This window comes from Hippocampus guttulatus, chromosome 6, assembly GCF_054856545.1.
Source record: "Hippocampus guttulatus isolate MCC_2025c chromosome 6, RoL_Hgut_1.0, whole genome shotgun sequence".
In the NCBI taxonomy this organism is placed as follows: Eukaryota; Metazoa; Chordata; class Actinopteri; order Syngnathiformes; family Syngnathidae; genus Hippocampus; species Hippocampus guttulatus.
The window spans coordinates 22,170,989-22,191,320 of NC_141266.1; the positions used below are offsets into that span (position 1 = coordinate 22,170,989).

Here is a 20,332-nt window from a genome sequence, read left to right on the forward strand (position 1 = left end):
GCCGTATGCATTTATTGCTTACCATTTCCAAGCGACAACCTTTTTAAAATAGCGATGTCAAAATGGAATACTTTATTGACAAAAACTACCACTACTACTAATACTTTATTGAGAAAAACTCATTCCAGTCGTCACTGTTGTAAGTAACATGAACTCAAATTCATCAAGACACAGGCAAAAAAAAAAAAAGAAAAAGAAATCAGCCTCACAAATAATAGAATTGTAGGGATCAATGAATCATGTTTGACATCATTCTAAATGAACTACAAAGAAGCCCGCAGATTTTTTTGATGAATTCTTTTTCTCTTGCTCCTTTGAATTTGACTTTTCCTCTGCCCTAGAATTCAAACGAGCACAATCCCGTCCGCTTTCATCCTTCTCCATGAAGCGAGTTGCACATTAAAATAAACACATAAATAATCACCCTCCAATTCAGTTTGCACTTCTTTAACAGTCCGCATCTGCGGCAGTTGTGCGTTCCACCGCGTGCACATGTTGATGCAAATGGCTTCGCGTTGCCATTTGAGCTTATTCCTCATTAAAAAGATAACCAACGAGTTAATTGAGGTGACTGTTTTATTTCCCAGCCAAACTATGTGACTGCTTTTAAAAGGACGGTCCCTGCACCGTTAACCCCCAATGATGAGTCGGGAGACGCGCTGCAGCTCTTTATTCGAGCGCGGACTTGCTGTTGTGCTCAAATTGTGATGTGACCGCCGTTCGAGTTCAGCCAAGAGCCTTGGGCTCGGTAAACAGCACTTTTCCCCCTTTTTTAATCACTTCTTCTCAGCAAGCTAATGTCGCCTCGGAGCAACGCGTGCGAGGAGGAAATGAGCTAACATTACCGCTTAATATTAAATGTCATTTGGGAGATTGATTCTATTAAAATAATCTTTCATCTGCAAATTGACTACATTTGTATCACCGTTGGTGTTTGTCATTTCGGCTTGAGGCAAACTTTCCGACAAGTGTTCTTGATGTCGTTAAGTCCTTTCTCGAGTGAGTTTTTGTTTTGAACACAGAGCCGTAATTCAATCGCGAAATGAACGTGCATTTGTCCTGAAAAGGTGGCGGAATTGTCCCAAAAAAGTGAAAGGAATGGCTCTGCGTTGTGCGCTGTCGAATTACGGGGGCGCTGGCGGTTAAGGTTCGGGTTTGGCAAACCCTTAGCCGAACCCAATATTGGAGCAGTTTAAATGAATAAATAAACTTAGCTTGTACCGCATCTCGTCGTGTTACGTTCCATGTTACATCGCCAAAGAATGTTGCGTTGCCTTATGTTGTTGTGTTCTAAATTTATGTTGTGCGGCATTATGAGCCATTGCGCCATGCTAACTTGTGCTTCACTATGTAGTGTGGTGCTGCGTATTGTTACGTGATATTATTTGACATTATGTTGCCCTGCGTGGAGGTCGTGGGGCCGAGCCCGGCGTGGAGTTTGCATGTTCTCCCCGGGCCTCCGTGGGTTTTCTCCGGGTACTCCGGTTGCCTCCCACATTTCCAAAAACATGCATGGCAGGCTGATTGAACACTCGAAATTGTCTCTCGGTGTGATTGAAACCGTAGATGATTGTTGGTCTCTGTGTGTCTTGCGATTTGGTGGCAACCGGTTCAGGGTGTCCCCCGCCTACCGCCCTAAGACGGCTGAGATAGGCTCCAGCACGCCCTGCGACCCTTGTGAGGATAAAGCGAATCAGAAAATGGACGGATGTTGCCGGGCAGTCCATTGTCTATCGGTGGACATTGTAACAATTTAAATTTGAACAAATTTAATTGGAAATGCAGTGGTGCCGTGAGATATACGAATGACCCGGCTGAGGAGTTTTTCAAGATATGGCGGCTGAGTAAACTCGACTCACTTCACAGTTTGGCAGATTGTGAAATGTTCTTTAAAAAAAAAAGAAAAAAGAAAAAGAGACTTCAAGCTGTTTATTTTCATTTCCAGTTTAGGTTTACTGTCAAATTAAACTTGAAACAAAGAGAATGAAATGTTGAGTATGTCAAACAACTGCGCAACTCTGCCTTACGAAAGTCTGTTTAGCTTAAAAAAAAAAAAAAAAAAAAAAGCGCAAAGTGTCCGTCGTAAACTCCGATGTTGACAGCGGCTCTGTCCAACTTGGGTCTTCGACTACGCTAAGCCCAAAGCATCAAACAGTTACGCAAGTCCATCTCTTCTGTCCAAGAAAATCTGAGCAGTATTACTGTGGCTAAAAGCAAGCTTCAAAATGTTTGGTACACAAATGTGCGTACCTGAGGCACAGGGCCTGTACGGAGGGCCGGAGGAAGTCAGAGAGGTAACCTGGGACGAGGCCATTTGAATACAAATAAAAGTATCTCAAAATGAACTTCACAAATTTACTGGAAGCCAGTGAAGGGAAGCCTGAATTGAGGTTATGTGCTCCCTCTTATACGTACCAGTTGGGAGGTGAGCGTCAGTATTTTGGACCAACTGGAGGCGCTTGACGGAGGACGAGCGGACTCCAAAATAACGTGCATTAGACTCATCCAGCCCAGATGCAAACCCTGCCGAGAAAGGAAAGCTGCCGAAGTTGAGTGCACTGCACTGCATCGCCTTTCGCGATGTGTTCAAGTTCATGGCCTCTCCCACTTTCCGTCTCATTCCAGCATTTGCAGCGTGTTCGTTTGACTAAGTAGATAGACACCCTTGCCGGTAATGTGGCGGTTAAGTGAATTAATCGTGAAGACTCTCAGCACAAGAACATGAATGCCAGACATTAAACCCTCTGATGAAGAGGGCTTAAATGGACATTCCCCTCGCCTGTGTTAATCTTCAACGATTACCCGTGTTGCAAGAGCAGCTTTGACTTGTTCATCGTTAGCGTCCCGTTCATGTGGTACGACTGGAGCCACTTCAGGAGTCGAGGTGGCAGCTGTGTGGCGGGGGGGGGACTTACAACGTCGGCGCTCGCCCACCTGATGGCGAAGTACCGTGAAGTATATCAGGACAGCTGAGCCGTGTGTTTACCCCCCCCCCCCCCCCGTGGCGTGTGGACTTGAAACCTTTGGGCGTGTTGGATGGAGGATGAAGCCCATCAAAGCGAGCAAGGGTCATAAAGGACTTAAGAAGAGAAGGTTGGCCAAGATGAGGCGAGGGAAAGGATGGAAATTGATGCCGCTTCCACATGAGCATGAACGAGCCTCGTTGGGAAATTTGTCTGACGACGTGTACGGTTTCCGTACGAGTCCATCGCTCAATGTACGACTCTTCCTCCTGTCCATCTGCCGCAGCAACCCCCCCCCCCCCCCCCGAGTGTGTCTCACTGTCCAAATAAGAGCATTAAATTAGACCTATTTTACAAGCGAGCCCCCGAACAGTGGTCGTGACGTTTTTATTTTATTTTATGAGAGATGAGGGGCAAATTGCTGCCACAATGTGGTGGAGCTGACCAAATGGCCACTGCCCTGCATGCAAATGAGGCCGGACCATAAAGACCAACTTGGACTCGGGTGGCGGTGTGACATTCAGTTGCCATTTAGTGTAGCGATGGGGGCTGCAATGTTTCCAACAAGCCACCCAGTTAAGTCCACTGTGTCATAAAAACCGTTAACCCCTCATCTGACTTGTGTCTACACTGTCAGGTGTGTAAGGCAGGTTGCTGTGAGCTGCGTCCGCTACGTTCAATCGTCATGTCCCGCATTCTGTGTTCTTCCTTCTTTGCGCAGAGCTGGGGAGTACTATGGGAGAAAATTAGCGTGTTGTGCCGTTTCCTTTGAATTTGGGGTTGTCTACATTAAAATTCAATTTCAACCGAATCACCGATCTAAGAGCCGGTAGTTCCGAGATGTTGAATCCAGGTTCAAATCCCTGTCGTTGTTTGCCCTGAGCCACAGATGCTTCCACTCCGCCAGCAGGTAAACGAGCTCCCCAGGACCCAGTTGAGTCGAAGCACCTTTGTCTAAAGCCGAAATATGGCATGTTTTTTACTCTCCGCACCTGGATTTGACAGCTGTGGTGTAGCTACATCCCATACGGAATCAGTGCAGTTGATAGCTGGAAACAAAATACAGTCAAACCTCGTTACAATTTACCCCGAGGGAAATAGCGAATCTGTACGTTGTCACGGCAGGTCGTTTGAACCATTTCCCCAAAAATGGCCGCCAACTGCGATGAACAGTCGATCAGTAGCGTTGCCAAGCAACCCAGGGGAATCCCGCGCTGTACATTTTCTTCATGAGCAAAGTCGCGGGGGCAGTTAGCTTCCCACAGTTAGCTGTAACGAAGGCAAGCCAACAGTGGCACGATAGCCAAGAAAGGAGCAGAAATTCTGTCACATCATTAACATTCATATCATAAATTAGTTTCCCACTTACGAAAGACCAAATGAGTGTGCGGGCCTGACCTTTCAAATGACGTGGGACTCCGTGAATCACTCTGTTGTTGATTGTGGCTAATGCTTAGCTACTCTACGTGTTGAGTGGCTCGAGCGGTGTCTATAAATTCATAGGCTGCATCCTCCAAAGGCTGACCGTGCCTGCCCAATGACGCAACTTTCAGCGGAATCCGACCGCTGGCCTTTGTTTCCAAGGAGATGCGCCCTGAGCGAAACTAGCTTCGGGGCACACTTTCGTAGCATATGTTGCTCCGCTCTTTTTCTACGCCGCACTGAGTCATTCGTGAGTATGTTCTTGAAAGGTCACCCCTGATTTTTCTTCTCCTTCGTGAACAAAAAATTCCTTCTCCCATTTCCTGAATGCATGTTATTGTCCTGTTTGGACATTTCCAGAACTTCCTCCAAACTTGCGACAATGGAGACTGTGTACCCTACCGAAGCATACTGCTTGGTGGAAATTGGACTGAACACAGCATCCATTTCGATATTATTTTCCATCCCCTCGCCTGCCGCATTACATAGCTTTATTGGTTTGTTTTACTCGCACTGGCTTCCTCCGTTGGCATCTCCCGCACACACAAAAAAACCAATATCTTCATCGCAGCGTCGTGACGAATGAGTCTGCAAAGAAGGCCTGGCGGTGCTGCATCAGGAGACGCTGTCCCTGCGGGCGACAAAAGCCCAAACAAAGGGAGGCAGGCAAAATAGAGGTGTCAATATCGAATCATTCCCCGAGGTATTTACATGACTCTATAGACATCTTGCCAGTGCTGCATTGTTGGTAGGCTTTGTTCCTTTCTCGACGTCTCCGCTAACAAAAAGAAAATTGTCGCAAATATGCCGCCTCTAATCTTCTTTTGTCGCCTTTCCTCCACCGTCAGCCTTTGTTCTGCATTTAATGGCAGCATTTAACCCGCCTCTAACTTTTGAAAAGGTGTATATGCACCCCAAAAAGTTGCCCAATCCTTCAAAACAAAACAAAAAAATTAACTCCAGACAAACAATTTGAAAGGGAGGTTCTAATTCGACATACTTGGATAAAGAATGGATGAGTAGTTGTTGTCGTTTATATGCACGCTGACTTTACAAATTCCTCCGCCAACTTTTCACATCAATGCAAAAACTTTGTGGAGAAGCAAAGGAAGAATTTTGTTGACGACTTGGATTACAGTGCTAAAAATGTAGTCAAGTCGCTCAGGGTAACAAGCACCTGTATCAAAATGATATACCATAGTGGTACCTCTCCTTACGAATTTAATTGGTTCTGGAAGAAATGTATTAACTAGAAAAGTTTGTAAGTAGAGACGTGTTTTCCATGTAAATGCCCTAATCCGTTCCAAGTACCCCCTTGCCTGGCGTTTTGTAAAGAACTGATCCAAGGACATTTGCTTTTGTCGGCTTTTAACAATCCTTCGAAAATGTCCAAGGCAAACATCAGCATAGTGAGCGATTGCCCGACTGGTGAACACTTTTTCTGGGGGATTCACATTTACCGGTAAAACTATACTCCTCATGGCCCGAAGGGGCGAATGACGAGGACGCCGCATCGACACAGCTCTATCTGTTTATCTAAAGACACACGGAGACACACAGAGTAGAAGTCCCTCTTAGCCAATGGGATGCCAGGATGAGGCTCGGTAATAGCCAATAGCAGAGCATCTAGAAGTATGTTGCGTTCAGGAAACTCGAAGCTGCGAATAACAGCCCATGCTCTATTTTTTGTCTTTCGTATCTTGAAATTTCTTTCGTAACAAGGGGCAATATTTTCCTGTTGAGACGTTTTGTAACTCGAAAATTTCGTATGAAGAGATGTTCGGAAGTAGAGGTACCACTGTATATGATTTTTTTTCTCCCATATAGTAATAATGTGTATATATTTATATGGAAACTTGTTGCTCCTCGTATTTTAATCAAGTTTTTTTTTTCAGGTCAGTGATAATTCTACTCATAGGATTGCCAAATACGATGACTTGTGACGATGTCCTTGTTGCCCACCTTCAGCTCTGAAGGACGACCGCTTCCAGATGGTGCTTTTCACGCCGCGGCTGGTGCGCATCACGCTGACCAACGTGAGTGTCTCGGACGAGGGCGGCTACTTCTGCCAGCTCTACACGGACGCCACGCACCACCAGGTGGCCACGCTGGCCGTGCTGGTTCCGCCGGAGACGCCCGTGGTGGAGGTGAAGCAGGAGGCGGTGGAGGGTGGCGAGGTGGAGCTCAGCTGCGTGTCGCCGCGCAGCAAGCCGGCCGCCAGCCTGCGCTGGATGCGCAACGGCCGCGAGATTCCAGGTACGGCCGTGGAGCTCTGAAGGATGGGAAGAGCGTGAGGTGGGATCATGTAACGTTAGCCGAATAGCACACTTTGTTCCGTTATGCTTTTTTTGATCATTTTTTTTAACTTATGTAGTATAACATCATATTTTACTGTGGTTTGCGGTGCTAATTTGTTACGCTACATCGTGTTACGCTACTTTATCTTATGATACTTGCGCTGCGCTAATTTGTGTTATGTTATGCTCTATTATGATAAACTGTATTGTGTTACGCTATGTTGAAGTCCAAAGTATCACGTTACTTTGTGTCGGATGATGATACAGTAATCCCTCGTTTATCGCGGTTAATGGGGACCAAAACCACCCGCGATAAACGAAAATCCGCGAAGTAGCGTCCAATTAACATAAACAGGTAAAAGAAATAGATTTTTTTTTGAAGTCCGCAAACGGTCCGCAAGAAGCTGCAAAACAACAGCGAGTCACATAGAGCAACATATACAGTACTGTACTCCATGTATATATATATATATATATATATATATATATATATTTTTTTTTTATGTTTGAAAAAATCCGCGATGCACTGAACCCGCAATAAACGAACCGCGAAGTAGCGAGGGATCACTGTATTACGTTATGTTGTCGAAATACTTTATTGCGTTATGTTACATTCTGTCTGTCTGATCCTATTGATTTTCAATTATCTATTCAATCGATAAAAATTGGTAGTTGTATTTTGTCACCTAATCATCTTCACATTATTGCTCAGTATCAAAACCAATTGATTTGGACAAATTTATTTGACTTAGGCGATGTGACGAACAGGTTTTTGTTTTTGTTTTTCCGCTGTTGCCTGTCACAAGTTAAAAAAATGAAAAATCATAAAGTGCATTCCGCCTCTGGAATTTTCAAATGGCTTCATCCCTGGCCCTGCAGCCTTCTCATTTCTGCATCTATCAGTTCCCTCTTCCTCTCACGCACACACGCGTTACGCTGAGCTATCATCCGCAAACTGTCATTTATAATTTACATGGAATATAAAGACCCGTTCCTGCCTCATCTTTCTCTCCTCTGCCCACGAGCGCTCAAATGCTCCACTGCCGCGACCCACGACTCGGCCGCCAAAAACTCATCTGTCACTCACTCCTACTTTCTTCTTCTTCATTTTGTCCCCCCCGCCGTCATCTGATCTACCCATGTTCCGGCAGGTGTGGTTTCCCAGCAGGACAACGGCAAGACGGTCAGCGTGTCCAGCACCATCCGCATACCGGTTGAGAGGAAGGATAATGGAGCGCCGTTGAGCTGTGAGGCGCTCCACCCGGCACTGGGCAACCAGAAGAGGATCCGACACTACCGCTTGGATGTGTTCTGTGAGTATCACGACTGTTGTTTTGACAAAGTTTTTGTCACCTTCGCCGTTCAACACACCGCACCGTATCGTACTCCCCAAGAGTCATTATCAAACTGTTCTGTGCTCGAATGATTTAAAAACATAGATTATTCCATTTGTATCGCTACGACAGCCGCAGGAGTAATTTGTGTCAAGGATTGGTAGCCTCGTTTGTCATGGCTACAGTGGAGCTCGTTTCTCGGCCCAGCCCGTATTTGAGCTGACGGATATTTGGCGCTGAAGCGGCTCTCATTAAAAGCCAATACGTCCAGATGTTGTCGATGCACGGAGCCCGCGGCCCAGTCGGATGCCGGCTCCGGCCGTTAGCGTGCGCGCCGTTGCTCCATTTCCTCCGCGGTTGAAACGCTCATCGCTCTTCGTGCAATCGGTAATTAGCCTTGAATAATCACTCGCACGTTCACGATAAGACAAATTCTATGTCTGGGTTCACAAATACTAAATGTCAGTCAATAAGGTGCGCGTGAGATACTCGTTCGATCCCTCGAATGCAGTTCAGCACTTTATCATTTCGTCACGGTGGGGCAGAAACTTCCCGTGTCCATATATGGTCATTTTCACGTCAGCCCGTCTCCACCCAGTGAAAAAGCCGTTGATCCACTTGTAAAGGAGACGAAATCTCTCCTCTTTGATCTATAACCGCGGATGCCGCAGTAGTTACGATTGTATTCCAGTCAATGTTGTGTGTTTGGCGTCCTGCTGTATTAGTGTGAATGGTTTGATGTTGATGTTCCGCGAAGCGCTTTGTTACCGTTGCGGCTGTCGTGAAAGCGCCATACAAATAAAGATATATTGTATATATATTGCGCTTTACGGACCGCTGAGTTGTTCCGCGGTAAACAACGTTTGTTGATCATAGCAACGGGGAAGACGGCAGCGTCTCTGCTTGTTGCTTGTCATCAGGCCGTCGCCTTGGAAACTAACGGCAAAGACGCCGCAAGCCACATTATGTTTGCCTTGTTCTCACTTCTTTTTTTTTTTTTTCCTCTCCCCCTTTCTGGCTCTTTGTTCATAGTTGCACCGACTGTGAGGATCGTCCCTCCCCCTGGCATCTTACGAGAGGGTGACTCGCTGAGCCTGTCCTGCTCGGTCGTCGGCAACCCTCTGTAAGTCCTCTTGATGGAATCCAGAGTGTTCTGAACGGCGTGTACCCGGCAAACACAGTTTCACGTTGATTCATTGTCCAAGGATGCCATTCATGAGTGGCTGCAAAAACTTTCCTCTTTCAAAGCACTCCCACAATAGAACACATTACGTGTTTACGAATGGCTAACATTCAAGATTATAGTCTCCCTATTTCGCAATTCGTCCAAAGCCATCGCGTGATAAACGCTGTCATGAAATGTGCGCAATATCTCAAATATCGCACATTACTCATTTATTTGCCAAGTGCCACAAAACCAATCGAACGCTGCTGACATTTCACTTGTGTGTGACGGATCAAAACAATGCGATTCTGATTATATTGCCTTCTGCAAAAGAGCTTGAGGAGCCTATTTTCAATCATAAAAGTGTAAATGAAGACGTAATACGGACCGACCTGTGACTGAGAGGAGATAATAACAACAAGTCACATTTCCCGCTGTGGTTCAAGGAGGGATTGGCTCGTCAAGCCTCCCCAATGGATGACCCCTCATGTTTCTTGGCTCCTGGTCCACTCCAGCGTCTCCACAAAACTCCAGGAAAGCAATCGATGTATGTGTGTGTTTGATAACACTGGAGCAACTTCCTAAACTTTATAACTCCACTTGAGAACAGATTCCTCCTTCCATCTGGCAATTTCCATCTTTTTAGCCAGTTTAGTCTCGGAATGTTCTGTCGTTTATACCAGTACGGATTATGAAGGATACGTTCCAATATCACAACAGGTGGAAAAGCAGCAGTCCTTGCTGGGAGGGCGGTAGGTGGGGTGCGGCGGTGGTCTCCAAGCGCCCGCTTCAGAGCGCCGTTGACTGGCGCACCAGGTTTAAAGGGAACGGAAAGGAGCCACTTCAACTGGCCACGATTGGAATCGACTGTGACCACTCCCACGGCGGCGCAGCCTTCCCCTCTCGCCGCTCTGCCAGCCGTGCGCTCATCTGCAATTACGACCGGCGTCGATACGTCCACGCGCCGTGCCGGATTTGAAATTTGATGAAGAAAATCGGGCCCTTAATCCTTTTTAGGAGAGCCTCGTGTGACTTTGAGAGGCCCATTGACTCGTGATATGTGATACAATATGGTAAACCCCATTTGAAAAATAATTCCTCATCCCACCTGTCAATTTCCCTGTTTTTCGTCTGTTTCAAACTCTAATTGTCGAATCATTACTCAACCGGCTGGGCCCACTGGAGACACTTGATAGGAAGCTGGCGCATCTCCCTGGGTGCCACCGCCATTTGGTAATCCCACAATGAGCGGACTTGCTGTGATCGGCGTACATGGAATTCTTATATTCGGGCCTCGACAAAACTTTGCGACGCTTGGTCGGGGACGCTCGCTGTGAGTGTGTGATGGCTCAGCAGTCCCTTGTGGACCCTCGACGCACACACACGCACACACACACACACACACACACACACGTTACAATTGTTGTTAACACCCTGTTCAATCCCTGTCAAGCTAAAGACCAATTAGGGGTAGAGGAATTAAAAAAGGACAGTGATGTCATTCTGCTTGACTGGCTTCTTTGTAGTTGTGTGTGTGTGTGTGTGTGTGCGTGTGCGTGTGCGTGTGCGCGTGTGCGTGTGTGTGTGTGTGTGTGTGTCAAGTACCACAAGTCTCTTGGTGACCTGACTTGGACGATGTGGCTCGACTGGAGTGTTGTGGTTAAACCACAAAGTTTTTTTTTGTTCTTTTTTTCACGTGTGTGTGTGTGTGTGTGTGTGTGCATGGCCAAATCACAAAAAGTTTAATTAAACTTTGCGAGGGATTGGAGCTTTGGATGATTCTGCACATGCAACCACAAGCCATGACACACAGCCAGGCACGGCTCTGTTCAGCAGGGTGACGCTGTAATCCTGCCACCTCCTGTGTGTGTGTGTGTGTGTGTGTGTGTGTGTGTGTGTGTGTGTGTGTGTGTGTGTGTGTGTGCGTGTGTGTGTGTGTGTGTGTGTGTGTGTTTAGATCTATTTGTGCATCCCCATGTCTATCTCTGGCCCGTGAATTTGACGCGTCCGAGCCGTAACGGAAGACTTTTATCCGCCACACAGAACCCAGCCAACTTGTGTGTGAACATCGCGTCTGATCATCTGTGATAGTGAGTTGGGATCTGGTTGATCGGAGTGAGAGTTTTGGTGTCAACAATTAAGCCATGAAGTTGTTTTTTGGGGGGGGGGGGGGGGACATGGGCATCACCGATCTTTGGCCATAACAGTCACTACCTGTTGTTTTCACGTGACCCCATCTGGCCACCATGAATTTCCCAGCATCCCTTGCAGCGGAAGGTCGACGTCACTCGGTGGTGGTAATGCGCCTTTAAGTTGCCAACGTATGACTTTGTCGCATGCTAAAATGCTCGCTGCTGAAGTGATGTGGCACAAGGCCGTTAATGTTCTGTTTTGTTTTTTTGTTTGTTTTTAAATCGATGCCTTCTGGTTGTGATACAAGGAATGCTAAGTTTAAACGAAAATTCATATTTGTCTCTGACATTGCCGTACCCAAAATGTTTTTAGATATGAAAATAGTTTGTTACTGTGAGCAATGGTAATTCAAAAAAAAAATGAAGTGGAATGTTTTTTTTTCCATTGTGGATTCCTAATTGCTCTTTAACCAAGCAAAAGTCCAGTTTTACAAATAATTGATCAATCACAATTTTCTGCAGCCTCTACAGTCAGCTCATTCATTGATTTTTTTTTTTTTTTTAATGTTTATAATGGCTCTGTCTTGTTGCTTTTCCCTCGCAGGCCCCGTGCCATCCAGTGGTCCAAGATCAACGACACCTTACCTGAGCGTGCCGAGATCTCCGGGCCCACCTTCCAGATTTCCCGCCTGAGCCAGTCTCACAACGGCACGTACTTGTGTCAGGCGCAGAACAACTACGGGCGAGCCGCCGATCACTACACCCTGCTGGTCTACGGTCAGTCCGCCATTCTCGCTTGTTTACGTGTTCAATCTCGGCGCTGTAATTGCGACCCCGTTTGTACAATACGCGTCCTTTCTTTTGCTTTGTCTTGTCATTGTGTTTTGACGTGATCGGTATCGATCCGTTTTCGCCGTCGCATTGGGTTTATTCTCGGCGCAGCACAATAGACGTATTAAAATCCTGTCCCTGTCTTTTCGTTTTATTTGCTTTTCTCAATTTGTTTCACAGCGGGAATCTCCTGCTAAACATCCCCTACTACACAAACGAGAGTGTTACTGTCCCGGCCTTCTTTTGTGACTTAGTCGTTTCTTTTCATGGAAAGAAAAGACAACACATAGCAATCAAAAGACAAGAAAAAAACCTGCAAGAAATGGGTACGCATTAGCAAGTCTGTAACATTTTACATGATGACACCAACAAAACATCTGTTGGAGGTGGGCTCACAGGGGGGAGCGGTGGGAGGGGGTGGCAATTTTGTCTGCGAAGTTTTCAAAGATTCACCACTGACTAAATTCTTTATGAAGGTTGACCTGAATAGGCGGCATGGTGGCGGCGCTCAAAGGCAATGATGATGTTGACGCGCGCAACATTGCCTGCCGTTTTCTTGCTATGCAAGAAAAGGGAGAGAGAAGGTGGTGGGCGTCTTGTGACTTTTAACGTGGTTTTCCTGTGGGAAGAAAAAGTGAGAACAGGTGAGTAAGCTGTTTTGGGTTTTTACAGGGAAAACTGCAGAATCGCTCGGTTTGACAAACACAACTTGGTGGCTCGGTGCTGTTACGTGGTGGCAACTCACCCACTAGACTTCACCAGGTCGAGCTTTTTTCTTTATATTCGTCAAATGGAATCCAACCATTTACTGCCCCGGATGAATATATTAGTCAAGTACATTTTTCAACAGAGGTCTCATGCAGCTTGTGTGTGGATATCAAATTCCGAAATTACTGTCATGATGAACGGATCTCTGTCGATGGCGGCAATTGCGGTGCTTTGGCTTGGTGGTCAGCACAGCTTTTACATTGAAGATCAAGATTTCAGGGTGAATCTCTGCTTCTCACGTTGATAATGAGGGAACGAAATGCCAATACGCTGGGAGATGGGCAAGTTTAGCCACTTGACACTTGAACGGGGGTATGCATATGTATGATATAAATAAAATACAGTGGGAATCAAATTAATGAACTGTACGGAGCTCCCACATGGAGATGACAAATGATGGAATGAAGAGAGAGGAAAAGCGAGGTGGCAACACGCATCAAAGCTCAACATGTCTAACCTTCCCCTCTATTCGCAGGGAAGTGCCTTCACTATAAGTACCGAAAAGGTTTGAGTTGTGTTTTTTTTTTGTTTTTTTTTACATGTCTTTATTACTGTTATTGATTCGATTGTATGAAAATAACACATCCAGGATATGAATATTTAAAAAAACACACACACACACACACACACAAAGAAAAAACAGCGGGCAGTATGTGGCCCACGGCCCTGCAGTATTCCATCTTTTCTTTGTACAAGATCCCACTGCTGTCACTCAGCAGCTGGTTTGCACTTTCTCAGCTAGCCCACCCCCTGCCGGCTGACAGTGTCACGGCACCCCCCCTTCCCCCGCGGCACCTGACACACATTTGAAGCAGCCGTGCTTAATAGAAGGCAGGAAGCCTGCGTAACATTTTAGGGTTGGCGCCTGCTCCTCATCCACCCATCATGCTCAAACACACAGAACCGGCATCCTCATGCTCGGCATCAAACCCCACACATAATGGAGGCCTTCCACAGGCGTTGAGTGGGTGCAACAGCAACAAGATGAAAGGTGCCGCCACAACCCACTTTGACTGACTCTGACCCCCCCCCCCCCTCACACACACACACGCACACACACTCGCCCCAGAAGGTTAGACATGTTGAGCTTTGATGCGTGTTGCCGCCTCGCTTTTCCTCTCTCTTCATTCCATCATTTGTCATCTCCATGTGGGAGCTCCGTACAGTTCATTAATTTGATTCCCAAATTCCGCCTATATAGTCAAATAAATGACATAAGCCGCAGCTCCTCCTGCTTTTCCAGCCGTCATCCCGTCTGCTTTGCTCCACTTGGGGAAGTGTTGTACTCAGCCAGCGGGCACGTTGTTTTTGAGCATTATCTCCATGTGCTCGATTCGTCATACAAGTCCAAACATGCGCGCATATATATATATATATATATATATATATATATATACACTGTATATATAAAAAAGCTGTTCCGATTTTATCAGGTGTTGCCAAGCCAGTTCATTTCAATTGAGTTGACTATTTTCATTGTTAAAGTTGGAACAGACACTTGAAGAACGGCAACTCTGCACGCAATTTGGTCAAGATATTCCCACACTTTCGCTTTCCATATTATTACACCACATTTCTTGATAAAAATCAAGCCGGTCCAATTCAATATTGATCTGTCAAACCAATTATTTTGTGTGCAAAGTTGATTTTGAGGTTGGAACAGAGGGGGGTTAGAGAACGGAGCCTTGAGGAACTGTTTTTTATATATATATAAATTTAACATGTTTGGGTGCAGATACTTGATTTTTGTTAACTTTCCGGCTTAATTCCGTATTTTGTCAAAAACATTGTACATGTTTGTAATGGTTTGACATAAAAAGGTGGAGCATCTTCGGGGTTAGTTGTTCATTAGTTATGGGCCTGTCGATAAAATCGTTCCACAGGCGCATCATGCAAAAGGTCGGGTGGTTGTTAAAGGTGCCTGCTGGCAGAATGTCAAACCCTCATTTCCCGCCGTGTTTATAAGGGTTGCAGAATCGAATGGGCTCCTTCTAGGTTACCAGTTAATGGTTAACAGTGGGCTCACTCGTCACATGAATCTGTCCTACGAGTGTGTGGTGCTTGATTAAAAACGTTGCTCATCAGTCACAGTTGTGCACGCTAGTCGTTCTACCAGTGCCCAGAATTGTCTTCCCCGTGAGGATAAAGAATGTGCTCGTGCATGAATCTTAAATATCAAGGGATATCAAGGGTATTGAATAATCGCTCAAACGGCTGTCTAGTGTAGGTGTCACGAAATGGTCGGTAACTTCACTTAGTTTTAGTTGTATGAGACATAGGAATGATAACACAGTTTTCATGCATGATGATCAGATTGAAATTGAATCCACGCGAGGTGGAGAGAGCATCGTTCTTTTTCGAGGTAACACTCCACATTCTAAAAGCGCCTTTCAGGTGGGCTGGGGAGGGGGAGGGGGGGTGTTCATTTTACAATGTATGGCTTGAGCGTCTTTGCCGTTTCTTGTCCTTGGCAGAGGGCGCCCAAGCGGGAATCAAATGGGTTCGAGATGAGCAGTTTTATCCCACCCTTGTAAAGGCTGAGACCATCTGCTGTTAAAAAAAAAAAAAAAAAAAAAGAAGAAGAAAGAAAGAGCACAAGCCTGCAGGCCTCAAGGGAGGAGGGTAAAGGGGTAAAATACGCAGAAGGTGTTAACAAGGTGCACCGAATGAAGGCTTCTCCTATTGGAAGGCGTACAAAAAGTTACGGCTCTTTGCCCAAATCCCGACGGTCCTCTCCTGACCGGCCGAGCTGGCCCGGGAGGACTCCTCCATGTTGGGAAAGTCATAAAAGTGTGAAATAAGATGGCTATAGCCCACCGAATCCAACGGCTGTAAATTAAAGGCAGAGATTTACACGCAACCAGGAGCCGCTGCTCATCATTTATGAGAGCATAAACAAGAAATCAGCCAGAGTGCAGAGAAAAATGGCCGCAAGCTCACAGTAGAGATTCTCCGTGAAGCGTATACTACTATTTTTTTTTTTAAATACTCTTTTCTAAAACTGAAACCCTAGAACGGTGTGCTGAAGAAGAATGTTCAATAACATTTTTTTTTCAGACTAATACCAGGATGATTACTCCACTACTTACTGATACATTTGATCAATAAGATTAATTTCAACCAATGACAGATGACTTCAGAGAACGACCTTTCATTTTGCTGTAAATTGGGAATTTCAATATTTTCCTGTTGAGGTGTTTCGTAACTTGAAAACGAGATGTTCATAAGTACGACTGTACAAAGTCTAGTTTTTCTAATTTGTCCCATTTTTTTTTTAAATATAAAAATGAACTAATGTTGTAGTTTTCCTAGTATGTGGCTGGTGTCCCTCCACTGTATTTGGAATAAAAAACCCGCCAGTAAGCGAGCATGACAGAAAGCCTTTGTCACATCTTCCTAAAGAGCATTAGGGTTGTAAGGATGATACATTCTCACTTTAAACGTCACATCAGCCCCTCTGTCTCCATCCCCTCCGCCCGCGTCTTCTCACCTCATTTTCACCTTCCCGTCCACTTCCCCTTCCTCCCGTGACTCCTCCCACGGCTCTTTCAAGCGTTTATCACCTCACCAGCAGTCTGCCCTCCCGTTCTTGGTTCATCTGCAGTTCAATCCCTTTAGCACTGGCGGCGAGCTGTTGAGGAGGTGGGGGGCATCGGGGTGAAGAAAGTACAAGGGGAGCGGAGGGTGAGGGGATAAAAAAACGAGGCGGGGGGGGGGGAAGTACGACGGAGGTGAAATGTAGGTTAACACGTGTCATTTGAGTTGAATCCCGAGAGCAGGGATGAGCAATTGGCGACTCGCGGGGCCTCGTGGCCTACGAGTACTTTTTAAACATTCAAATATGTTTACTGGAGATGAGCAGCTAGCTAGTTGTAATAATAGTGTATGCCACTAGATGGCAAACATCACTTAAAAGTGAGTTCCTCCAACCCTCCTCCAGAGAATAAGACAAAGCAGATCTGTCAGCCCATCTCAGTCGCCACTACAGCACTGATCTCAAAAGGAGCAAAAGCAGTTTGTTTGGGGGTTTTTTTCATAAGAACCGTTGACAGTTCGTTTGAAGTGCAGCAAGGAGTTACGGAATCTCAGTCCGCCGAAAATGTGCATATATTCCATGCTTACAAAGACATATGGTTGACACGTGGCTGTTGTGATGGATGGCTGGCGCACCCGTGATGAGTGAGTTGATTATTTTTGTTTATTGATTTATTTGAAAATGTGAACAAAAATCGTTCTTACACTTTATGTTGTTTTGCTGTTGAATAGTTTTTTTGTTGTTGTTTTTTTTTTGGGTCCGTCTTGCAATGGGGAATTTTTATGTAAGCGAGCCCTCTGCGTGGCAAAACACGATGAGGTTATTCTTTTTCGGTCCCTTCAAAGCCTTTATAGTTGAAGGGTGGATCTTTTTTTGTTTGTTTATTTGTTAATGTATTTAAGCATTAAACGATATTTACAATATATTAGTTTAATAATAAAAAAACAGGCATGCACGTATTTTATACCTTTTTAAATTGGCATTTTTTTCATCCATTTATTTAGGAAGTTCACAATCCCGTGTGGCCCCCCTCAGTACTGCTGATGAAAAAAATCGTGGCCCCCTCCATCATTTAAGTTGCCTATCCCTGCCCAGAAGGGAACCCTGGGGCTGCTGGAGGAGGAATAGAACGGCACGACTGGGAATCGGGTTGGTGGGGGGTTGTTCATTAGTGACTAGTAGAAAGGGGGGCTGGCTGCTGGGATATAGATGTTTCAGTGAGGCTGCGGGTGTTCTTTCTCATCTCCCTCGGTGCTCATTTTTTTATTTCAAACTTAGTGAGAACGACAGAGAAAGTGAAATAGTGGCCATCTGCGGCGAGCGCTCAACTGCAGGCGAAAGGCGCCGGCCAATTTATGGGCAGCTGCCTGAGGCGCTGTCACCTTATGAAGGGAAGATGGGGGATTAAATCTTGCAAAAGGAGAAGAAAAGGTGAGCGCTGCCAAACGGGTGCTCGGAGAGGAGAAAGAGATGCATTGGAGGCGACTTTTACAGAACTTAGAAACAAGGAGCGATGCGGTCATTACAAGATCATGTAACTGCAGTCCAAAAAGCCAAATTTTTTTTTAACAGGATGGCATGAGATCCAAATTGGATTCCTGCCATACTAATATAAATAATCTCAAATCATCTTTACTCATTGAAATGAATGGAAATGCCGTTAATCTGTCCCACAAAAAATCAAAACGGCAAAACATTTTTGATAAAGAGGAAAAATAGCACTTTATAATGTTTTACTTTTTAAAGCATACAGTGATGACATAAGTAAGTAGAATGAAAGAAATTTAACTGCTTTTGTTCCACATTCTCCTTCGACGCACATTTTGTTGAGCATTCTGTATGCGCCTTGGCCACATTGGGGAAGTAAAAGACAGACATGTTCGTCATTCTTTGCAAGAGAATGAATAATATATGCCCCTGAGTATTGTTATGTTATCTGCTTGCAAGTAGTGGCACCTATGTGTTTTTTTTGGGGGGGGGGGGGGGGTCACTGACTTGACCCATCACGTGCCACCTTTAACCAATACATGGCTAGAAATAACCAAATTAAGCAATGGATATTTGAACACAAACACTGAGCAGGAATATATTCTTTATCCTCTGCAAAGATTTAATATTATTTCTGCCTAATACTCAGGGAAGTAAATTAGACAATAATGCTGAAGCTTTTTTTTTTTTAAATTGTGCTGATAAGGTAACCAAACAAATTGAGAGATCTTTCCACAATGAAGCAGAATTTGCCACCAGTACAAACGGCAACTCTAAACATTGGTAAATTAACGTTGAAGGCTAAATTTCAGAAAGGGCTGCTGTATTTGACCTCATTAGTTTCAGTCCGTGTACTTAATGAAGCTACTAGTGAGCGAACACATACACGCTGAATGAAAAATACTGATTAAAAAAATTACACACACACGCACACAAAGCTAGGGGAGCCATCTGCAGATTGTGTCGTGGACCAAGCCTCCAATTGTCGTTTCGTTTCTGTGCAACTTTTGTAAAGAGCAAAATTTGACTCTTTTTGTTCATGTGTTCAATGCGACGCTGCATGCGGGTGCGGTGGCCACCGGTTGGAGAATGCGCTGATTGTGTGACGAATGCCCGAAGGGCTCCTTTATGTAATTGAACAGAGCTGCTGCACCCAGATGAATGGCCCAGCCAATAAAACCCCATTAGAATTGAACTGCGGGAGAGAGAGAGAATGGAAAGATATGAGCCGTTATATGGACGTACTGTACGCATTCATCTGCCTGTGTGCATAAAAACAGAGGTTGCATTTTATTCTTTGGGCCCACCACACCTTTAATGCATCTTCCAATTGTTTTTCGAAATTGAGCTTCTTGAGGGAATAAACACAATTTTTATCAAGACTATTCCCTCATTTTGTTTTGTTATGACCCACTGTCGTTAAAATATCCCCCAGGCATAAAACCAAGATTGTCTCTATACTCGTCAACATGTTTACTGACCTCACACGCTCTCTGGATGGAGGCGTTTTCATCCAGGGAGTCGTCATGCATGCGTTGGTTTTGTTATTTTAATTTGACATCGGTCCACGGAGATGGCAGAGGTTCAGAAAAGGCGGGAGATGGGCACCACGAAAGAGCATAATAGATGGCAAGGAATACGACGTGACCAGGAATTAGTTTGGGTCTCTTTCGCCATTGTAATGAGCCCACGGGATAATTGGATTGGGGGAAGAAAAAAAAATGGAATTTCGCAAGAAAATCCCGGACGGCTGCAAGTGTAAGATGATGGCGTCAGCTACTGATAACATCACGGCGCCGTACAAATGTGTCTGAATTCCAAAATTCCTTCATTATGGCATGTGTAGCCACCTTGTGACTGGCAAACCCTTGACTTTTGATTTCTTCAACTTGTTCTACTGCCACATCATTTACATAGAAGTTCAGTTTTGGCTCATTCATGAACAAATACCATGCATTTTGTTTTAGTAATATTAAAGTCTCATTTGTTGTTAGTGATCCATTTGACCACTGTCTGCACTTCCAAGTTTGTCTATTTTCACGGAAGCGGTGTATTTTGTTTGTTCATCTGCATGCATCGACATCTTAGCTTGCTCGAGGATGAGTGGTCATTCATTACTAAAAACTGAGAAAAGCAATGGACCTAAACAACTACCTTGTGGCACTCCGCAATCAATTAATTTGACCAGGCCAAGCATGAAAATCAACCAGTGCATCCAAGCGGAGACTGTGGAGCATAGTTAGACCTACCACGATTTGAAAATTTCTGTGGCGAGAACTGTGAAAATCACGTCACATTAATTGTGTCAGACATGCTCACGAAAAAAAAATTGAGGGAACAATTATGTTCCTTAAGTCCGATACCAGCACGCATACTCTTGAGTAGTCCCAGATACCG

The 20,332-nt window shown here is 45.1% G+C and overlaps 1 protein-coding gene across 5 annotated transcripts in view; it reads left to right on the plus strand.

Annotated features, from left to right (window-relative positions):
- The window catches only part of cadm4 (cell adhesion molecule 4), a 166,721-nt gene that overhangs the window by 136,504 nt on the left and 9,885 nt on the right, over nt 1-20,332 (plus strand). For all 5 annotated transcript variants that reach the window (XM_086113714.1, XM_086113715.1, XM_086113713.1 and 2 more), the window contains exons 3-6: nt 6,354-6,641; nt 7,834-7,995; nt 9,049-9,139; nt 11,918-12,090. In XM_086113714.1, coding sequence (XP_085969840.1) covers nt 6,354-6,641; nt 7,834-7,995; nt 9,049-9,139; nt 11,918-12,090 — 714 coding nt within the window. The remainder of the gene's footprint in view (nt 1-6,353; nt 6,642-7,833; nt 7,996-9,048; nt 9,140-11,917; nt 12,091-20,332) is intronic.